Raw genomic sequence first — 20,003 nt, forward strand, 5'->3', positions numbered from 1 at the left:
AAATATTCTTTATGAATCATGAGTGTATTTTCAGCTTTGCTTCTGTCACTTCTCTGCCATTTCAACAATATTGGGGAGGAGTTCTTAATGCTGTATTTGGGATGTTTTAGATGCTGTAACTTCTCTACATAAGGAAATTCTGTGACATAAGAATCAGATATTTTAATAATTTCACTTACTACTTGTGGTAAGTGTGACAAGCCTCCTTCTCCACTTTGGGTTGTAAGACGGTGCCCAAGTTAAAGAGAAAGAATGAAATACAATGCTGCTATATCATCAGAGTTCTGGTCATGGTCAGGCAGAGGGCTGAGCCAATTTGCAGAGGGAATCAAAGGATTTTTCTGGGCTTCCTGTAGAGGTGCAACGTGAGCTGAAACACAGTCTTTATTCTGCAGATATTTGATCACAGTTGCACATAGCTGTTTTTACTCATTTACATTTATTTAAGAGATGTTCTGAGACAATGAAAAAGATAGTATGTTTACATTTTTAATATTGAGAGTATTAGTATTAATACTCTCTATGCCCAGTATAGATGCATGTTTTTGTGTTAGGAAAAAGGACAATGTAGAATTCTGAAAAGTGCCAATAGTAATTGGTATCCTTCTTGGTTCTCTGGACTATCTATGTGGAAAGCCACAGTAAATTTTGTGTCTCTTTATTTCAGAATCCTGTCTCTTGCATGTAGTCCAAGTGGTGCTTCCTTTGTCTGTTCAGCTGCAGCATCTGGCCTTGTCAATCAGCTAGATTATGCTACATCAGATTCTGGAGGAAAGGGCATCAATCAAGTTCCTGGAAAATTGCTTTTGTGGGATACCAAAACTATGAAGCAGCAGGTATAGTATGTGTTTTTTGCCCACCCTTGAGCTTGTTTGATAAAAATAAAAGAAAGTTTTCTTAATCTGTAGCTCAAAAAAAGAAGGTACTTAACTGACGTTTTTAACAGATCCTTCATATGTTTCTCCTTAATATTATGGTTGCTTAGGGCGTTTGAATAATTGTTATCACAGTAGCTATAATGTTGATGTGAGCTAATGCTAAGTTGACCAATTTATGTTTGCTTACTGTCACCTTCTAGATTCAATGTTGCTCAAGGATGCCTAGTTGGCTTTTGTGGCCAGATGTACTTTTGTTCGGCTTTGAATGACACAGGGCATACATTCTTCCTGGAAAAGATCCAGTTGTCCCAAGCACTGAATCATTCCAAGCTGAACCACTTTTAATGGCAAAGTAAACATGTTAAAAAAAAGTATGTCTCCTCCAATGAATCTGCAGGAGGATATACTTCCTCTCGAAACTGAAGTTATATTTAGACCTCTCTTGGTGGGAATTTTTTCATTTTATAAATAGCTGGTTTCTGCTTTCAGGAAAAATAGGCTAATATATGAAAAGCTCCTTGTGTACATTTAGTATTTACAGAATACAGTGGGAGATGAAGAAACTCAGATGTAAGTTTGGTTGAACAACCGGATTATTTATTTATTTATTTGATTTATTTATTTGATTTATTTATTTGATTTATTTATTTGATTTATTTATTTGATTTATTTATTTGATTTATTTATTTGATTTATTTGCCACCCATCTCATTTCAACATGATTCTTAGATAGATATCTCAGAGTAACTGCTCCCTTGGGAAAGAACAAACAATTTAAATTCTGTGTTCCCTATTTTTTGTTTGCTGTTTCAGCTTCAATTTTCTCTTGAACCGGAGCCCATTGCTATAAACTGCACAGCCTTCAACCATAATGGGAATCTCCTGGTCACTGGAGCAGCAGATGGCATAATTCGCCTCTTTGGTAAATGGCTTTGTTCCTTTTTTTTTCCATTTTAAATTCTGTAGGTCCTAGGATTTTCAGTTACTGAGCAGACACTTTGTTGTGGAGCAGGAGTAGGAAAATGGGCCAAAGGCTGGTACACTGACAAAAGTTAACCAGTTATGTTATTCTCATTTAATCCTTTACTTTTTATTAGATCCCTCATTTTAATAGATACTGTCACAAAATAAGATACTCTAAATAAGATACTTTAATAGATACTCTCACAAAATAAGGCCTGGCCTTATTTTTTTTGACCCCTGAAAAAAACGGCTAGGCCGTCTTTTCGGGGGTGACTTAATTCCCCCCCTTGCATCCTCGGGTGGGCGGGCGGCAACAGCTTGGATGTTGACCTCAGCATTGGTGGGGCACTTTGTATCGGGAGACCTTCCGCCACCGTTGCTTTCCCTTCTCCCTGTCTGCCATGGCATTTAGAGCAACGCTGCGGCATTTGGCACAGCCACGCACGGTCAGCCAGGGCTCTTCCCTGCAACCGGAGCCCGGCGGAGACACTCGGCTTCAGGAGCTCCTATCGCCGCCTTCCCTTTGCCTTTGAAGGCAAAGCCAATTCTTTTAAAAACGACGCCCTACTACTGGTATGACAAAGCCTCCTCTGCCCGAGAGGGCAGCCCAACCCCATGTGGCTCTGGCATGGCCCTGGCAGGATGAGCGGAGGGCCTGGCGGGGAAGCGCTCGCTGCCTTGGCGAGAGCTCCGCCGCCGGGCAGGAAGGCCCGCCTGTCAGCTGCGCTGGGTGCCCCAGGCGAAGCTCTTTGCGCTCTGCCTGGTGCCATGCAGGGATGTTGGCTAGGCGCTTCTCCCAGGGTGGACTGATCCTGCGCTGTGGCCCTGGGAGATTCGCCTCCCCACGTGGGGTTGGGCTGCCCTCTCGGGCAGGGGAGGCTTTGTCGTACCGGTAGTAGGGCGTCTTTTTTGAAAGAATTGGCTTTTCCTTCGAAGGCAAAGGGAAGGCGGTGACAGGAGCGCCTGAAGCAGAGTGTCTCCGCTAGGCTCTGGTTGCAGGGAGGAGCCCTGGCTGGCCGCGTGGCTACGCCAAACTCTGGCAGCATGGGGAGAAGGGAAAGCAACAGTGGCAGAAGGTCTCCCGATACGAAGTGCCCCACCAACGCCGAGGTCAACGCAGGCAGCACCATATCCGGGTATGCAACAAAAGTACTTCCTAATGGCACCGCCCCGCCATTCCCCCCCATTTCGCATGTTTAATATAGGCCTTAATTTGGGGAGAGGGGCTTAATTTGATTTTATGCCTATAAAACATGCTGGGACTTCCTACTGGGGGAGGCCATATTGTTGGAAAAACACGGTACAATGCAGTGCACCTTATGTACTGTATATTTTGACTATAATTCTCAGCTAGGATACAATATTCAGAGAGGTTGTTATCATTCTGTATATGTATAACGTTGAGTGAGGGTCCCTATATCAGGTTTTATGTTAGGACTTGGCAGTTATTTATTTATTTGTATCCCACCTTTATTATTTTTACAAATGACTCAAGGCGGTAAACATATCCAGCATATCCATTCTTCCTCCTATTTTCCTCATGACAACACTCTGTGAGGTGAATTGGCCTGAGAGAGAACGATTGGCCCAAGGTCACCCAGCTGGCTTTCACAGCTAAGGTGGCACTTGAATTCACAGCCTCCTGCTTTCTTGCCTGCTGCTTTAACCACTAGATCAAGTTGGCTCACACTTTTCTCTCTACTTTCTTACCTCATACTGGAATAAACAGAACTAATTATTGCTTGTGTTTTGGCAGAGATTGTTAAGATTTCAAAATTGGTCTTTTTGGGGTGTGTGTGTGTGTTCCATGTAGCTTCAGTTAGGAATGAGGAACATTTTCTACCCCCAAAGAGTCAGGTTCTATCTCCCATCTTCTCCCATAGCAAAGCCAGTGATGAAATCCACAAATACATATGGTGCCCAAAATCAAAGGAGGTTACCAAATTGCTGTCTTCCAAGCTTCAGAGCATCTATAGCTTTTTAATAGAATGGAGATGAAGAGTTAGTGGAATTAGTCATGTTGAACACCATTGTAACTGTTATAAAGATAATTATTTTCCTCCTGTATTATTTCCTTCCTCTAGAGAAATCATCCCGTTATAATACTAGCCAGCACAAGTCTTTCCTGTCAGAATATCAACAGGGCTGGCAAGAGAGACACCAAGTTCAAAAACTGACTTAGAAGCCTGTAAAGGTAATCCACCTGCACTTTTTTCCTTTCTGTCTTCCAGATATGCAGCAGCATGAATGTGCTATTAGCTGGAAGGCCCACGATGGAGAGGTTTATTCTGTTGAATTCAGCTATGATGAGAATGCTGTTTACAGCATAGGTGAAGATGGAAAGGTAAGTTTTAAAAAATTGTGGCCAAACTGACATATACGACAGCAACACATTTATTTATATCACTATTTATATGTCTTTCTTTGGAGATATAGTTGGCCTCAAAATAGCTGGTATCTATATCTAATTAATGACACCTTATCTAGAAAAGACCATGCAACCCTCTGTACCTTCTGAAGTTTCATCTGAAAGCTGTTGATCCAGTGAATCTGTAAATCATTTTGAAAACTAGCAGATGTCCTAATTTGTAGGGACCCCATTGGTTATGTTTATTCCGGTATCAGTGATTTTTCCTCTATATTTGTAGGTGCTATTGCACAGTAAAGAATGCATATTTTATATCTTACTGGGATCTATTATATCATTGTAGTTTATTCAATGGAATATCCATAAAAGTGGATGCAAAATTTCTGAATTTAGTCTCCCTAAAGATGCCACTGGGCCCTTTGTGTTGTCTGGCTATAGCGGATACAAACAAGTCCAATTCCCACGTGGAAGGCTCTTTGCATTTGATTCTGAAGGAAACTACATGTTAACCTGTTCTTCTACTGGAGGTGTTATCTACAAGGTACTATCCATTGGTTAAGATAATTACATGTTGTTTCTGTAACAAGGACTGATTTTTTTTTCATTCTTCAACTATGATTTGGGAATAAGCAATTTGATGGACTTGAATAACTTGCGAAAAGATTTAGAAATCACATGGGGTGGGAGGTGATTTTATTATGATGTTATTATTATATTAATTTATTTGATTCTTTTTATTAGTTTTATTGTTTTAATGTTTTATATTCTGTAAGCCGCTTTGAGTCACCATGGGTGAATAGGTGGCAGTATAAATTTAATAAATAAATGTCTAAGCCAAAACCAAGTAGCCACATTGAAATGTAGCATTATATGTTAATCTGACTACATACAGTACCTCTGGGTAGTACTTACCAAAGAAGATCAGAAGGGTTCTTGTAGCCATCTGGATAGATATTGGAAACAGTTAACTACATCAGATAGGTCTTTCCTGTGGTCATATATCGTGTTAAAATTAAAGGGTTTGGGAAACTCATGAGTGGAGACAGAGTAAATGCAGCATATTTTGAGAAGTAGAGTGATGAAATTTTGGTCTATTTTATAATCCACGTAACCTGTGTTGACATTAGTATATACTGTACTTCAGTAATCATTCCGGCATTATTTGTCTTAGCTCTGCTGTATGGCTTAAAGTCCGGGATAATAATCTAATTTTTTAAAAGGACCAAGTTTTCCTAGAATTTTAGATTCCAGATTGGTAAGTGATTTCTGCCATAAAACCTTGCTAATCTTTGATTTATCTTTTCTCTATTTCAGCTGAATAGCAATGACAAAGTACTAGAGAGCTGTCTTTCCCTTGGAGGACATAGGGCTCCGGTGGTCACTGTGGACTGGTGCACAGCCATGGACTGTGGGACCTGCCTCACTGCATCCATGGATGGGAAGATCAAACTAACTACTCTACTTGCACAGAAGTCTTAAATGAAACTGTGCTCCAAGATGTGAACATTTTTTTTAACAGAAGAATGAATGATCAGTATTAACCATTAGCTTCAAACTTTTATAGGGAGGGAAGGTTTAATTATTTGTCTTAATGTCATCATCTCTTTTTAAGTTAGGAGTTAAATTTAATTGCCAAACTACTACCACTTAGAAGAGTACGTTCTAAGAGTTCATTTCAACAAATATTAAACATTCCCGGATTATCAAGTTCCTTTCAATAAGAAGCAGCCCATTGTTCCTCTTAGTCTCCATTAGCACATAGCCATAATTCTCTGGGTTAGTCCCAAGATGGAGTACAAATTTGTTATGGTTCTAGCAAGTGGGAGATGGAATGGAAAGTCTTGTTCAAAACTCTAACAGTATTGACTGCATTTTTACTCGAAGAAAACTTGATTGCATTTACATTATGCTACTTTGTTTGAAGAACATTCCATGCTAATGCTCCTAGAAGGAAAAAAGTTATATATAATTCATATTGTTTATTTTCCTTTAGAGTTTTGGACATCTGATACAGACTACAAAAAGCATATGATAGTAAAATGTTATGAAATGGCATCTGTGTATTACTACCAATTTTTAATCAATTCATCCTAATTAAGTTCTGTTACGCAAGCAAGCAGTTTTATAGAACTCTTAGCTTGCTTTCTTTTATATCTCTAGCAATTTGCATGTTTGGAGAGGATAAGAATACACTGCACCAGTAATGGCTAACCTTTTCGGCACTGAGTGCCCAAAGCGCATGTGCGCAAATTGCCAAAATGCAACGCACATCTCCATGCATGCATGTGCCCCGCCCCTGCATGCGCCCTGGTCCCTACGCATGTGCGGCAGAGACCCGAAGATGAGCTGGCCGGCGGGAGATGCGCACGCATGCGGGGCAGAGCTAAACTGGGGTGATGGCTTGCGTGCCCAGAGGGCTCTGCGTGCCATCTCTGGCATGTGTGCCATAGGTTCGCTATCTTGGCACTACACAGTGAAACACAGACACCAGCATATGATACCTTGGAACTGCTTTTATGTCAATCCATATTTTTTTAGAGGTACTTGTATCGTGAATAGTATTCTTGGTCATCAGCCTGAGTTCACCAAACACAATTACTCTCAGAAATACATCTAAGGAGGCACAGTTGTGGCCTTCAGCTGTAACAGAATTGAACACAACAGAATTCCAAGCAGAAGGTGAACAATAGTGTCTGTAATAAAACAAATGTGTTTTGGCAAGTACTGAAGGTAGTTGAAAGAAATGGAGAAAAGTTCTGACCTACAGCCTATAATAATTTAGAATTATTTTATTTTTGTTAGGGGGGAAATAGATGAAATGGCACTATTGTAACCGTAGCATGCTTGTGGAAGTGCAACACAGACTGATTTAAAAATTGTGGAGGGGAGCCCAGAATGATCCCCTTAAGGCTGAATGTTATCATTATTGGTAAGGCCTTTTTCACTGGAAGAAAAGTGTTGAGCTAATAGAATTTCAAATGACAGCACCCCACACTGCAACAGCTGGATATGCAGTTTCCATACTTAAGCATATGTGAAGTTCAAATGTGGCTGCATTCCTATGACAAGTTTTATGGTTAACAATTAGGGTTTATTAACGGCCTGACATTGCACACCAAATCATGAACTAACCACATTCATTTCATTAAAACAAAATCCTAGTGTAAAATACAGGTAATCCTCAACTTATGACTACAACTGACATTTCTGTTAAGTGAGAAATGTATTAAGTGAGTTTTGTCCCATTTTACGACCTTTCTTGCTACAATTGTTAAGTGAATCACTGCAGTTGATAAGTTTGTAACCTGGTTGTTAAGTGAATCTGGCTTTCTCATTGACATTGCTTGTCAGAAGGGGATCACATGACTTTGGGACATAGCAACGGTCTTAAGTATGAACCAATTGCCAAGCATCACATGATCACATGATCGTGGGGATGCTGCAAAGATCGTAAATGTGAAAAACATACATCACCTTTTTCATTGCCGTTGTAACTTTGAACATGACTAAATGAACTGTAAGTCGAGGACTACCTGTGCAGCTATTGTATAGTTCAATGTCTTGTGTAAACTGCGTATGAAGTTAAGGGGAAGAATAAATGCATGTCAGATTTCTTAAAAGGAAAAATCCAGGTATATTTTAAAAAAATTGCACCTAAAAACCCTTTAAAGCATTTAATTGTGATAAGTGCGATAACTGAAGATATGTGGACATGTCCGAGATCAACATACAAAAATGATACAAAAGGAACTGTGGCAATTATTCAAAGGAGGGAGGGGGTTACTATACATTTGGATCAGTTATTTTTTTTCAAACTGTACCTTTAAGATGTGGACTTGAGGGAGTTCTGGGAGTTGAAGACCCCACATCTTGAAAGGTGCCGAGTTTGAAAAAATCTAGTTTCGATCATCCCCCCCCTCCCCCTTCTCGCGAAGAACTCTAGTCAGTGCAGGGGTCTCCAACCTTGGCAACTTTTAAGACTTGTGGACTTCAACTCCCAGAATTCCTCAGCCAGCAAAGCTACACACGTCTCATTCTGCTTCCGGGTGTCCTTGAAATTCAAGTCTCAGAAGCGACTGGTGTGCGACTCACGTGACGGAGTAAATCCTCGTTTCCGGTGCCGATTTTCGAACCGGAGCTGCTTGTCCCCCCCCCGCCCCTCCGCTGCCACCGTTGAGTTAGTTGTTAATGCCGTTGCTTTCTGTTTGGAGGTGTGATGGGTGAGGGTTGTTTTTTCTCCCCTTTCCAAGGTGGACATCGGCAAGCGACGCGAAGCATCTTGATTCGCAGGGTGACTAAACGCCCCGTGGTGTTTTTCTTTTAAAAACGGATTTATTGATTTTACGGATCCTAGCTTGAGATACTTGAAAGAGTAACTGCACAGTTTCTCGCACGAGGAACTAAGAAAAATTAGATTCAGTTTTCAGTTTTGTTTTTTCTACTGGTTTAGGAATAAGCGTCATGGAATATATTGAATCTTATTATATAGACTGAATTTAGTATTCGTGTCTTTTTTGCATTTGCACTAGTGAGAAATTTGTGGCGGGTGCTTCCTATCATTCTTGTGCCTGGTCGTTTTGGCTCCAAGTACATAATGTAAATATGTAACATTGCCTGTTATGATTAGTGATGTCGATAAATCTCTGAAATATTTGATGCCTGAAAAATCAGAACTCCCATTTTTTTGTTTTCTCTCTATTTAGACTTGCAGCATAATCCTGTGGGAGATAATGGAAAGGCCCTTGTTATTGGACAGGTTCCAACACTGGGTGGATTTGGCCCAATTTAGGAATTGTATGTCCCACAAGTGTCTATAAATCCCCAAACCCAGATTATTACAGGTAAGGAATTATAGGGTAAAGATTGCCTACTGCTAATGCAAGAAACTCAGGAGCTTGCTGTGTAGAAGCAAGGAAGCAGAAAACCTTTTGAAGATCTTTTGGTCCAAGATTGAACATTTGGGATGGGGGGAGGGGCTGAATGGGAAAAAATGGAAGCAACATAAAAACCTTCAGTAGTTGTCCTTTATTTAGAATATTTTTTAAACTGTTGAGCTCCACCTTATTTTTTCTACATATGTGCTTGTATCTGCAAGTTATTGAAATGGGAACACAAATGGAGTGGGTGATACTTAACTTTCCTTCCCACAATCTCTGGTAACTCTGAGTGTAATTGCATAGTTTTCTTTATTTTTTAATATATTTATAAAATAAAGTGTTAGCTGGCCACTTATGGCAATGAGCCAGTATGTTTTTTGATTGACACACCAAAAGTAGTTTCAATTGCTCTATTTGCTGCTAGTTCAGTTATTGCCTATGGTTACCACCAAATGGCTTGAGATGTGTAAACATTAGAGAGGAATAGTAGGCTACACGGAACCATTAATTCAATTGCCAAAATTTAATTTCAAGTTTTTCAGTTGCACAAATTGTTCTCCTTTTTGAATTAACAGAAATGAGCCCCCCTGGGGCAGCAAAGAAGAGGATTCTCCCAGCATGGATGAGCAAGAAGACAGCTGAACCAGAAGAATGGGCAAAAATGGGGTCAAAGAGAAGAAAAAAGACAGCTGTAGCAAGGTATGCTGCCTACCTGTCTCTTAAAAATCAGAGAAGAATGGGTTGTTCTAAACTTCCCTTTCTACCCCAAAGGCCAAATTGGGAGGAGGGTTGGGGTGTGTGTGATGTGTGTGTAGAACTATTGATGGACTAGGGCAGGGGTCGCCAACTTTTTGGACCTCAGGGACCACCAAACTCATAATTTTAGATCCCAGGGACCACTAACTGGTTCTGTGGGTGTGGCCTAATTTGTGGGCATGGCTTGGTGATCATGTGCCTGACTGGGCATAACTTGTATGTAAATATTATAAATATTTATATAAATATTGAATTTTTTATTTAAAAAAAGAGCAACTTTTACCCAAAATCAGGCAAAGCAGGCAGCCAGATTGAGTTGCTTACAGAATGACAGATTCATTCGGAAATCTTTTGCTTGCAAGCAAACCTTCAATCCTAAGGGAGGTTCGGCTGTGCTTAGCTAGAAAGCAAGACATGCAACCATTTCCTGCTTCCTAGCTAATCTAAATCTCCCGGCACAGCAGAACAGATGATGGTGGAAAAAGGAAAAATAGCAACTTAGCAGACAAGTTTGCGGGGTAAGGAGTGGGTGGGGAGGGTTCCCGTGGGCCATGTGGGCTGAGCAGCCTTGTGTTTCTGCGCAGCCTGGATTAATTGCTTTGGGGGGGTGCTCTGGGGGTGAGATTTCTCTGAAGCCCACCAAAATTTTCTCGCTGCCCACTGATTGGCAACTGCTGCACTAGGAGACATCCCAATCAGTGTAGACTCTTGGTGGTTACATAAATAGATTCTCTCCAGATTGTAGAACTATCATATTCTTTGATTTCAGCTTTACCTTTCTGTTTTTATACCCTTAAATAGTCACACACGTGTCTATGCATACTCACACACATCCAATATACTCTATGGAACCAATTTGTGATTAATTAAAATGATCTTTTCTATGGTTTTACTGTTTACAGAATACGACATCCCAAATAGCTAAACTCATATTTTGAAAGTTTGGCTGTGAGAAACTATATTTTAGATTCAGTTGAGGTTAAATTAGGATTAAATGTTAAAAAGCTTTCCTTCTGCAATTTGAAGAGTAAGAAATGTTTTAAAACAACAGCCACAATTTTGTTATACAGTACAGAAATTGTGGGAGACAGGTTCCACAAAAATAAAGGCAGATCACAGTAAAGAGCTTTTTGAGATATAGGAAAGAGCTTTAAAATATTTGAGATGGTTGCCCTTGTGGACAAGGGGCCATTGAAATTATAGCTCATGTCCTGCTTATACTGTATCTTCTATAAGGACTCACTGATTCATTTTGTAACATCTCACTTTATAAAATACCTGGGAAGTACTGATCTCTCTTATCTACAACTGCTGTTATCAGTTAAGTATGAAGTAGTTTCTTTGAATGTTGCCAACTTTTATTATACTGTATGCAAAATTAGCCAGATTCTAACTAACGTGGCAATGTACCACTAATTGTAATATATTATTTTGTCTGTTTTTATTTTGTCACTGTTTTAATACTTTTATTGACAGTGCTAATAAAAAAAATTGATATATAAGTTGTCTGCTATTTTTCCTGACACCAGGGCTAAAATATATATATTTTATACTGAAATAGATATACTGAATAAGGCTAAAAAGAATTTGACAAGGCTTAATGTGCATTTTCTGATATCTGCTGATTGTCTATAAATTGAAATTTACTGAAGGGAGGGTTGGTCTTCCTTCTTACTGTACAATATGATTTTCTTTTGTAGGACTGAGACCGTGTATTGTATGAATGAAGCAGAACTGGTCGACATGGCTCTTTGTATTTTAGCTGAGGTGAGCAATGCAAAGATGTTGTTTAGGTGGCAGCTTCTTTTTTCCATACAATTGCCTGCAGTTATGGAGGCTGCAGCTTTTCAGTTAATTTTTGCCAGAATATCTTGCTCTCAGAATTGGAAAAAAAGAATTGGGCCTGAATACATCCAATTGTACTGGGTGATCATACTCACTGATAAGCACATTTCTTCTCAGAGAATTAGTTATATGTTTATCAACCAGGCATGATTGTAGATATTCTACCAGGCATCGTGCATCTCACTTATCCTGATCTAGATAGCAGAGAAACGTGGTCTCTCGATCCCAAAATGAAAGAAAATATTATTGCTTCCTTTTTAGAATTGCAAGGCTATAGAAGGTGATGTGATTTCTCAAGAGCATCAACAGGAATTGAGAGAGGGCCACCATCCAAGGACTGCTGTCAACATTGCCAAGGATCCTCCTGTACCATCCACACCTCCAGATGCTTTAAGTAGCAATGAGGAAACCAAACTAGAGGAAGATGATGATGCCTTAAAATATGTCAGGGAGATTTTCTTTACATAATTTTAACATTTATAAGCAACATAGCTTTTTAAAATTAGAATTAGAATTCTTTTTATTGGCCAAGTGTGATTGGACAAACAAGGAATTTGTCATGGTGCAAATGCTTTCAGTGTACATAAAAGAAAAGATACATTCGTCAATCCTGACAGTCCCTGTCATTAAGTGAGGTCCTCACAACTTAGTTTTCAACAAAGTCACTGGGAAGTCCCAGGTAACTTGCAAACAGGCCAACAGGCTGCTGTGATGTGAGTATGGCAGGGTCAAGGTGACTTCTGCTGGGTGGCACAAGGCGCACAGGGGGCCTGGGTGCCAAGGACCAGGGTGTTGTGAGCACATGCTACAAAGTATGAGATTTCTGGCAGAAAAAGGCTTTAGGAATGCAAATGACTTGTAGGAGTGTTTTACAGCTTTCCCTGCTTTTACCACTTTCCCTGCTGGCTTCCTCATTGGCTGCTTGTGGGAAGCTGGCAGGGGTGGTTGCAAATGGTGATCATGTAACCCTGGGATGCTTACAACCATTGTAAGTGCAAGGTGGCTGCCAAGCACCGGAAATATGATCATATGATTATGGAGGCATTGTGGCAGCCAGAACTCTGAAGACCAGTTTTAAGTGCTCCTCTTTTTAGTACCATCGCAACTTTGAATACTAGCTGAATGAGTGATCAGTAAATAAAAGTTCCCTATATTTTAATTTATGATTAAACTCTTACGATGCAAGAATAATATGGTAATAGGGAAAAAAGCTGCTAAAGTACTCAAGTACCCCGGAGACATGCATTTTTGGATCAGGTTCTATTATTTGTCTTCATTAAATAGGTATCTCTTCTCCACTAATGTTCAGACCATTTGACAATTAGCTGGGTTATGACTAAGAACCAAGAAATTATCTCGGTGCATTTATTACTCATATGGTAGCTTTAAACCATAGATCTGGAACATTTGTATTAATGTCTGTCAGACGGGGAAAGATATAAAAATGCTATATAGAAATTTTTTTTCCTTGACATGCTGCCATGTGGTAAGAATGCAGTACTTCAGGCTACTTCTGCTGAGTGCTGGCTGCCTTCAATTTGGCATTTTGAATCTCACCAGGCTCAAGATTGACCCAGCCTTCCTTTCTTCCAAGGTTGGTAAAATGAGGACTCAGATTGTTGGGAGGATTTTGCTGATTCTGTAAACTGCTTAGAGAGGGCTGTGAAGTGGTATGTAAGTCTAAATGGAGCCCATTAAATGGCTCATGTGATCTGCTGTTACCAGGGCAGGGGGTGGGAGTTGGGGAATGATCTTGTTATATTGTACTACATTAATTTATTTGATTCTTTTTGTTAGTTTTTATTGTTTGTAAATATGGTTTTATATTCTGTAAACCGCCTTGAGTCATCATGGGTAAATAGGCAGCAATATACACTGCTCAAAAAATAAAGGGAACACTTAAACAACACAATGTAATTTCACTTCTGTGAAATCAAACTGTCCACTTAGGTAGCAACACTGATTGACAATCAATTTCACATGCTGTTGTGCAAATGAAATAGACAACAGGTGGAAAGCATAGGCAGGAAGTAAGACAGCCCCAATAAAAGAGTGGTTCTGCAGGTGGTAACCACAGACCGCTTCTCAGTTCCTGTGCTTTCTGACTGATGGTTTGGTCACTTTTGAATGCTGGCGGTGCTTTCACTCTAGTGCAGGGGTGTCCAACCTTTCACCTTCCCTGGGCCACATTAGAAGATGAAAATTTGATTTGGGCCGCACATAAAATAAAATAACAGTAACGATACCCCATCATCCCCAAAAACCATAGAAAACATAGTTAACATATTAAACTTATTTGGAAATAAAGTTAGTGAGATGTTTTTATTATTTATTATTTATTTAAAATTATTTATTTTTTATCACCGTTTTTTATCACAGTTTATTTTCCGGCCAAATTTTGCGGGGGAGAGCTTGCCTGCCTCACGCCTACCTCTCCTCCTGCAAATAGCCGGGCTGGATGAGGCAGGACTGGAAGGCAGAAGCAGCAGCAGCGGTGGCGGGGGCAGAAGCAGAAGGCTTCTGCCCCCCCGCCGCCGCTGCTGCTTCTGCCCCGCCGCTTCTGCCCCCGCCACCATCCCCGCCGCCGCCGCTTCTGCCGCCGCTGCTTCTTCCCCGCCACCGCTGCTGCTTCTGCCGCCGCCGTTTCTGCCCCCGCCACCATCCCGCCGCCGCCGCTTCTTCCCCCCCCCCCCCGCTGCTGCTTCTGCCGCCGCCATTTCTGCCCCCGCCACCATCCCTGCTGTCGCGCTTCTTCCCCCACCCCCACCCCCGCTGCTGCTTCTGCCGCCGCCATTTCTGCCCCGCCACCATCCTGCCACCGCCGCCGCTTCTTCCCCCCCGGCGGGGCAGCGGCGGCGGGGGCAGAAGCAGCAGCGGTGGCAGGGCATAAGTGGCGGCGGGGGCAGAAGCAGCGGGGATGGCGGTGGGGGCAGAAGTGGCAGCAGTGGCAGGGCAGAAGCGGCGGGGGTGGCGGCGGGGCAGAAGCGGCGGTGGTGGCGGCGGGGGCAGAAGCAGCAGCAGTGGCAGGGCAGAAGCGGCGGGGGTGACGGCGGGGCAGAAGCGGCGGGGGTGGCAGCAGGGCAGAAGCAGCGGGGGTGGCGGCAGGGGCAGAAGCGGCAGGGGTGGCGGGGCAGAGGCGGCGGGGGCAGCAGCGGCGGCGGGGGCAGAAGCAGCAGCGGTAGCGGTAACAGCAGGAGGTGGCGTTCTGACGGCGCCCGCCTTTTCTCTTGCTGCTTGGCCTGGCGCTCGCCTCGCCCCGCCTCACGCTTGCCTCTCTTCCTTCTTGCTGGCTGTGGCACGATGGTTGCGGTGGGCATTGGGCCGCATTACGAGGCGACCTGGGCCGCGGGTTGGACAAGCCTGCTCTAGTGGTAGCATGAGACGGAGTCTACAACCCACACAAGTGTCTCAGGTAGTGCAGCTCATCCAGGATGGCACATTAATGCGAGCTGTGGCAAGAAGGTTTGCGGTGCCTGTCAGCGTAGTGTCCAGAGCATGGAGGCAGTACCAGGAGACAGGCCAGTACCAAGGAGACCGTAGGAGGGCAACAACCCAGCATCAGGACCGCTACCTCCGCCTTTGTACAAGGAGGGACAGGAGGACCACTGCCAGAGTCCTGCAAAATGACCTCCAGCAGCCCACAAATGTGCATGTGGCTGCTCAAATGGTCAGAAACAGACTCCATGAGGGTGGTATGAGGGCCCAACGTCCACAGGTGGGGGTTGTGCTTACAGCCCAACACCGTGCAGGGTGTTTGGCATTTGCCAGAGAACACCAAGATTGGCAAATTCACCACTGGCTCCCTGTGCTCTTCACAGATGAAAACAGGTTCACACTGAGCACATGTGACAGACGTGACAGGGTCTGGAGACGCCATGGAAAATGTTCTGCCTGCAACATCCTCCAGCATGACCGATTTGGCAGTGGGTCAGTAATGGTGTGGGGTGGCATTTCTTTAGGGGGCCGCACAGCCCTCCATGTGCTCGCCAGAGGTAGCCTGACTGCCATTAGGTACCAAGATGAGATCCTCAGACCCCTTGTGAGACCATATGCTGGTGCGGTTGGCCCTGGGTTCCTCCTAATGCAAGACAATGCTAGACCTCACATGGCTAGAGTGTGTCAGCAGTTCCTGCAAGACAAAGGCATTGATGCTATGGACTGGCCCGCCCGTTCCCCAGACCTGAATCCAATTGAGCACATCTGGGACGTTATGTCTCGCTCCATACAATGCCACATTGCACCACAGATTGTCCAGGCATTGGGGGATGCTTTAGTCCAGGTGTGGGAAGAGATCCCTCAGGAGACCATCCGCCACCTCATCAGGAGCATGCCCAGGCATTGTAGGGAAGTCATACAGGCACGTGGAGGCCACACACACTACTGAGCCTCATTTTGACTTGTTTTAAGGACATTACATCAAAGTTGGATCAGCCTGTAGTGTTTTTTTCCACTTTAATTTTGAGTGTAACTCCAAATCCAGACCTCCATGGGTTACTAAATTTGATTTCCATTGATAATTTTTGTGTGATTTTGTTGTCAGCACATTCAACTATGTAATGAACAAAGTATTTAATAAGAATATTTCATTCATTCAGATCTAGATGTCTTATTTTTATGTTCTTTATTTTTTTGTGCAGTGTAAAGTGAATAAATGCTATTGATATTTACAAATGCAAGTCTGACACATCCATTAATAATTAAGATTGTTTTATTTACTTTACAAATAACTTTGTTTCCATCAGAAATTTGGTTGACAGAAAGATGGACTTACCATATACTAATATAAACATAGAAATAATTCAGTTTTAATTAAAAGCTCTTAACATTGTTCACATACAATCAGAACTCTGGGGAAAGAAAATCTTCCCATTTAAAGGTTAATGGCAATATACTGGTATGTAGATAATCTTACTGTTTTATTTGCACAATAACCAAATAGTAAGAGATATACCTATAATACGTGTGAAGACTGAATAAGCCTTCTGTTATGTTCTAGGATTAAAATAATCCTTTTCAGCACTGGAAATTCTCTTTCTCTCTCTCCCTCTCTGTTTACAGGCCATACCATGCTTTCTATTGCAAGGGCTGTGCTCCAAAAATAGAAGTGACTAAAATCTTTTGTGGGAGGATTTTATGGTGCTTCAATACTTTACTCCTTTTTACCTTAATCCTTTCCCCAAACTTAGCACAATTCTTAAATCGAATGTGTTTCCTCTTAAAACAGCTTTAGTTGATCTTCCAGCCTTTGAAATAGGGGAAGCTATGCATTAAGTATAGTGGTAAGAGTGTTACCTCCGTTCCAGTTCACATACATTGGAAAGCATTTCTCTGAATTTATTCAGCCTTGGAAGGTGTCTTTGCACTGGTTCTGCCACTCATATAGTGTGTGTTACATTCAGGTGCTGCCACACATTTGTCAAGCAAGTTATCCATATCCAACTAAGATTTACTGAACTCAATTTTCTGGGTTCAAAATTCACTGAACTGTAAATAGAGGATGGTGTTGCATGACAAATTCTTGTAGTCTATTTTGCAGTTCAGTGTGTCAATTGAACAAAAACTCATGGAAGGCTCTAGGCTGCAGTCAAAGGTCTCTTATGAAGAGTGTTTTTGTACTTTGCAAGGTAGAGGCTAATTATGAGCAGATGGAGGAGAAGTAAAATGTAAGCTCCAACTAGGGCTGCAAAACCCTCACTGAGTTCAGAGACTTGAATCCATTTCTGAGTGGAAAAAATAAACAAAATGAGACCAACAGGCAAACTCACACTGGTAACAGACAGAAGAATCTGAGCCAGTTTCCACCCATCTCTGTCTTTGGAGGAAAAGGCCTGCTGCACGATTGTACTGGCACTGAAGAGACACAAAACGGGGCTGATGTATACACACAGTCTTGATAGCACCAGTGCAACGTTGCTAATTCCCAACTTCTCTATTTCTTTGATCATGAGGCAATCCAGTTCTGCTTTCTGATTCCACAAACAGAAATTGTAGAAGCCAATTCTTTTGGTGGGAAGACTGATGATATTCCCAGCTTCCCAGACAAGGGCATATAATAGCAAAGCATTATAACCAATGGCAAGGGAGAAATTACTCAGGTACAAGAGGCAGGAACCGTAGGTTGTCTCACTTAACCCTTTAACGAATTCAGCAATGGTTTTTGGGAACTTCAGCTGCATTTTTCGCCTGAATACCTAACAGAAGAAAGTAAAACAGTCAGATTGGCTTCTAGGGACTATGTCTCCACTTTGTCACATACTTCCTAACTGTCTTAGGGACCAGTTTTATACAATGTTATAACAATGTGATTCAAATCATGTTTCTATTATCAACAGTGTTTTTAATAAATTGCAATTTGCCTGGTTCATACAATATCAAGCCATATCTGATGGTTTACAATCTATAGTTAGTAAATATACATCATACACAAGATCATTCACACTCCTGGAAAGGTTTGGTACAGCCACTGAAACTTCCAAAAGTTTTTACAAATTGTAATTTGTAAATGATAAAAAAATTTCATGCTGTAGAAATGGAAAAAATTGGAATGTTTTTAATTTTGCTTGTACATGCTTCCAGCAGAGCTTTCAAAGACCAAGTCTAGCTCCTATACAAAAGATTCCAAATGTAACGTTGGAGTCTTCCCCCCCAAACTGTTCAGAAATATTATACTGTTGGAGATATTTTTAAAGGGGAGGAAAGGTTAAAAATAAGTTATAAAATTAGACATGTTAAGAAGAAACAAATAGTTATTCCCTCTCATATTTCATAATCTGGTGTTAGGAATAACACAAGCTGGTGCTACTCAGATTCTTATTTTGAATTTTAACCATAGTCTATAGTAGTTGATATGCTTGGGGATTAAGGAAACAAGTCTAGCGCATTATAAAGATTGTAATAATAAATGGTAGAAAATTTACAACAGATGCCTTTTCAGAAGATGCATGTAAAAAATGGAATTCACTACAAGACTTAGTAAGGGTCAATAGCATGAAAAATTTTAAAGGGAGAATTATACAAATTCTTAGATAAAAGTTGTATCAATACTACCTCCAGTTTCATAGGCAATGTCCCTTACAACAGGAGCATCTGAAGCAAATCATAACATGATCATTGGTTTTCTTCTGGTGTGATTCATGGTGCCTCTTATGTTTGGATATTGACTAAACATGCTTTCTTTACAAGATAGAAGACACATGTGTACAATACTTATTACACCCTTCTTCAAATTCAGTAGGCAAAGAATGCTCTTTAGCGCAGCCGTTTTAAAATTTTGGTAGTCCGCAAAGAAATGCCACTCCAAAGCACCCCCTCTCCAAACAATTAATCCAGGCTGGTGGGGGACACAAGGCTGTGCAGCCCACAAAGCCATCGCTTGCATTAGGAACAACCTGAGGTAGTGAGGGGGAGGAAGGAACTCGCCTGGCCACTGGGTTGCTTCTTTCGCCTTTTGCTTTTGGCTGCACACAAGGAAAGCAGCAAAAGTCTTTCTATCCCCCAAACTCTGCCCGAAATGAGTCTTTGCAGCCTCTTGGAGCAGGATGCCTTGCAGGGTCCCAAAGACTCATTTCCGGCAGAGTTTGGGGGATAGAAATATTTTTTTTTGCTGCTTTCCTTGCGTGCAGCCTGAGATTGAAACTCAAAGCAGGCTAGGAACGGGTGTGACGGTGTGTGAGGGGGAGAGAGAAAGAAAACCACCAGCCCCCCAGGTTAGATCGATCTCCCTCCCCCCTCCCTCTAAGAGCAGAGCTCAAAGCAGGCTAGGAATGCCATCCCAAAACACCCCCCAAAGCAATTATTCCAGGCTGCGGGGAACACAAGGCTGTGCCTCCCACATGGCCCGGGAACACAAGGCTTGCATCAGGAACAACATGAAGTAGTGAGGGGAGGGGGGAAAGGGGGCAGGGGGGGAACTTGCCTGGCCACCTGGTTGCTTCTTTTCTGCTTCTGGCTGCACGCAAGGAAAGCAGCAAAAGTCTGTCCGTCTATCCCCCAAACTGCCAGAAATGAGTCTTTGGGACCCTGGCAAGGCATCCTGCTCCAAGGGGCTGCAAAGACTCATTTCTGGCGGAGTTTGGGGGAGAGAAAGAAAGGCTTCTGCTGCTTTCCCTGCGTGCAGCCTGAGAACGGAACTCAAAGCAGGCTAGGAATGGGACTGCTTTGGAGGGGGTGGGGTTGTGTGAGGGAGAAAGAAAATCACCACCCTGCTTTAGGGTGATTTGAGGGTGAACTAAGTCTGCATTAAAACTGCAACTTCAGTCATGTGCACAAAAAGAGAAACAAATCTACTATGATGAACAAATCTATGATTAACAGATC

At 42.1% G+C, this 20,003-nt stretch overlaps 3 protein-coding genes across 6 annotated transcripts in view; 2 read left to right on the top strand and 1 right to left on the bottom strand.

The window, feature by feature from the left end:
- The window catches only part of WDR91 (WD repeat domain 91), a 16,621-nt gene extending 10,357 nt beyond the window's left edge, over positions 1-6,264 (top strand). The window contains exons 9-14 of the mRNA XM_087935520.1: positions 449-452; positions 555-836; positions 1,692-1,800; positions 4,073-4,185; positions 4,553-4,750; positions 5,524-6,264. Of these exons, the coding sequence (XP_087791646.1) occupies positions 449-452; positions 555-836; positions 1,692-1,800; positions 4,073-4,185; positions 4,553-4,750; positions 5,524-5,688 (871 nt within the window). The 3' untranslated portion in view covers positions 5,689-6,264. The remainder of the gene's footprint in view (positions 1-448; positions 453-554; positions 837-1,691; positions 1,801-4,072; positions 4,186-4,552; positions 4,751-5,523) is intronic.
- Positions 6,265-8,269: 2,005 nt separating this feature from the next.
- On the top strand, positions 8,270-12,988 carry CYREN (cell cycle regulator of NHEJ). 4 transcript variants are annotated; one of them, XM_026697794.2, is made up of 5 exons: positions 8,270-8,420; positions 8,913-9,050; positions 9,662-9,785; positions 11,543-11,609; positions 11,949-12,988. In XM_026697794.2, the coding sequence occupies exons 3-5, from the start codon at positions 9,664-9,666 to the stop codon at positions 12,153-12,155; spliced, it is 396 nt and encodes a 131-aa protein (XP_026553579.1). In that variant the 5' UTR covers positions 8,270-8,420; positions 8,913-9,050; positions 9,662-9,663; the 3' UTR covers positions 12,156-12,988. The 4 variants fall into 4 exon arrangements, with proteins under 4 accessions (XP_026553579.1, XP_026553581.1, XP_087790808.1 ...); XM_026697796.2 differs by having other exon boundaries at positions 8,283-8,429; XM_087934682.1 differs by having other exon boundaries at positions 8,284-8,500.
- A 3,389-nt stretch (positions 12,989-16,377) lies between these two features.
- Positions 16,378-19,624, bottom strand: TMEM140 (transmembrane protein 140). Its single transcript, XM_026697774.2, has 3 exons — positions 19,599-19,624; positions 18,735-18,856; positions 16,378-17,878 (listed from the first exon to the last, which is right to left on the bottom strand). The coding sequence occupies exons 2-3, from the start codon at positions 18,744-18,746 to the stop codon at positions 17,261-17,263; spliced, it is 630 nt and encodes a 209-aa protein (XP_026553559.1). The 5' UTR covers positions 18,747-18,856; positions 19,599-19,624; the 3' UTR covers positions 16,378-17,260.
- Positions 19,625-20,003: the final 379 nt, after the last annotated feature.

Source organism: Pseudonaja textilis, chromosome 5 (genome assembly GCF_049901715.1).
Source record: "Pseudonaja textilis isolate UNSWEBS1 chromosome 5, rPseTex1.2, whole genome shotgun sequence".
NCBI classification, from domain to species: Eukaryota; Metazoa; Chordata; class Lepidosauria; order Squamata; family Elapidae; genus Pseudonaja; species Pseudonaja textilis.

Bases quoted from the DNA above. Each gene is read 5' to 3' on its own strand.
- CYREN (XM_026697794.2), top strand. From the start codon at position 9,664: ATGAGCCCCCCTGGGGCAGCAAAGAAGAGGATTCTCCCAGCATGGATG. The intron at 9,786-11,542 runs GTATGCTGCCTA...TTTCTTTTGTAG, and splicing joins AAAAAGACAGCTGTAGCAAG to GACTGAGACCGTGTATTGTA. The intron at 11,610-11,948 runs GTGAGCAATGCA...CTTCCTTTTTAG, and splicing joins CTCTTTGTATTTTAGCTGAG to AATTGCAAGGCTATAGAAGG.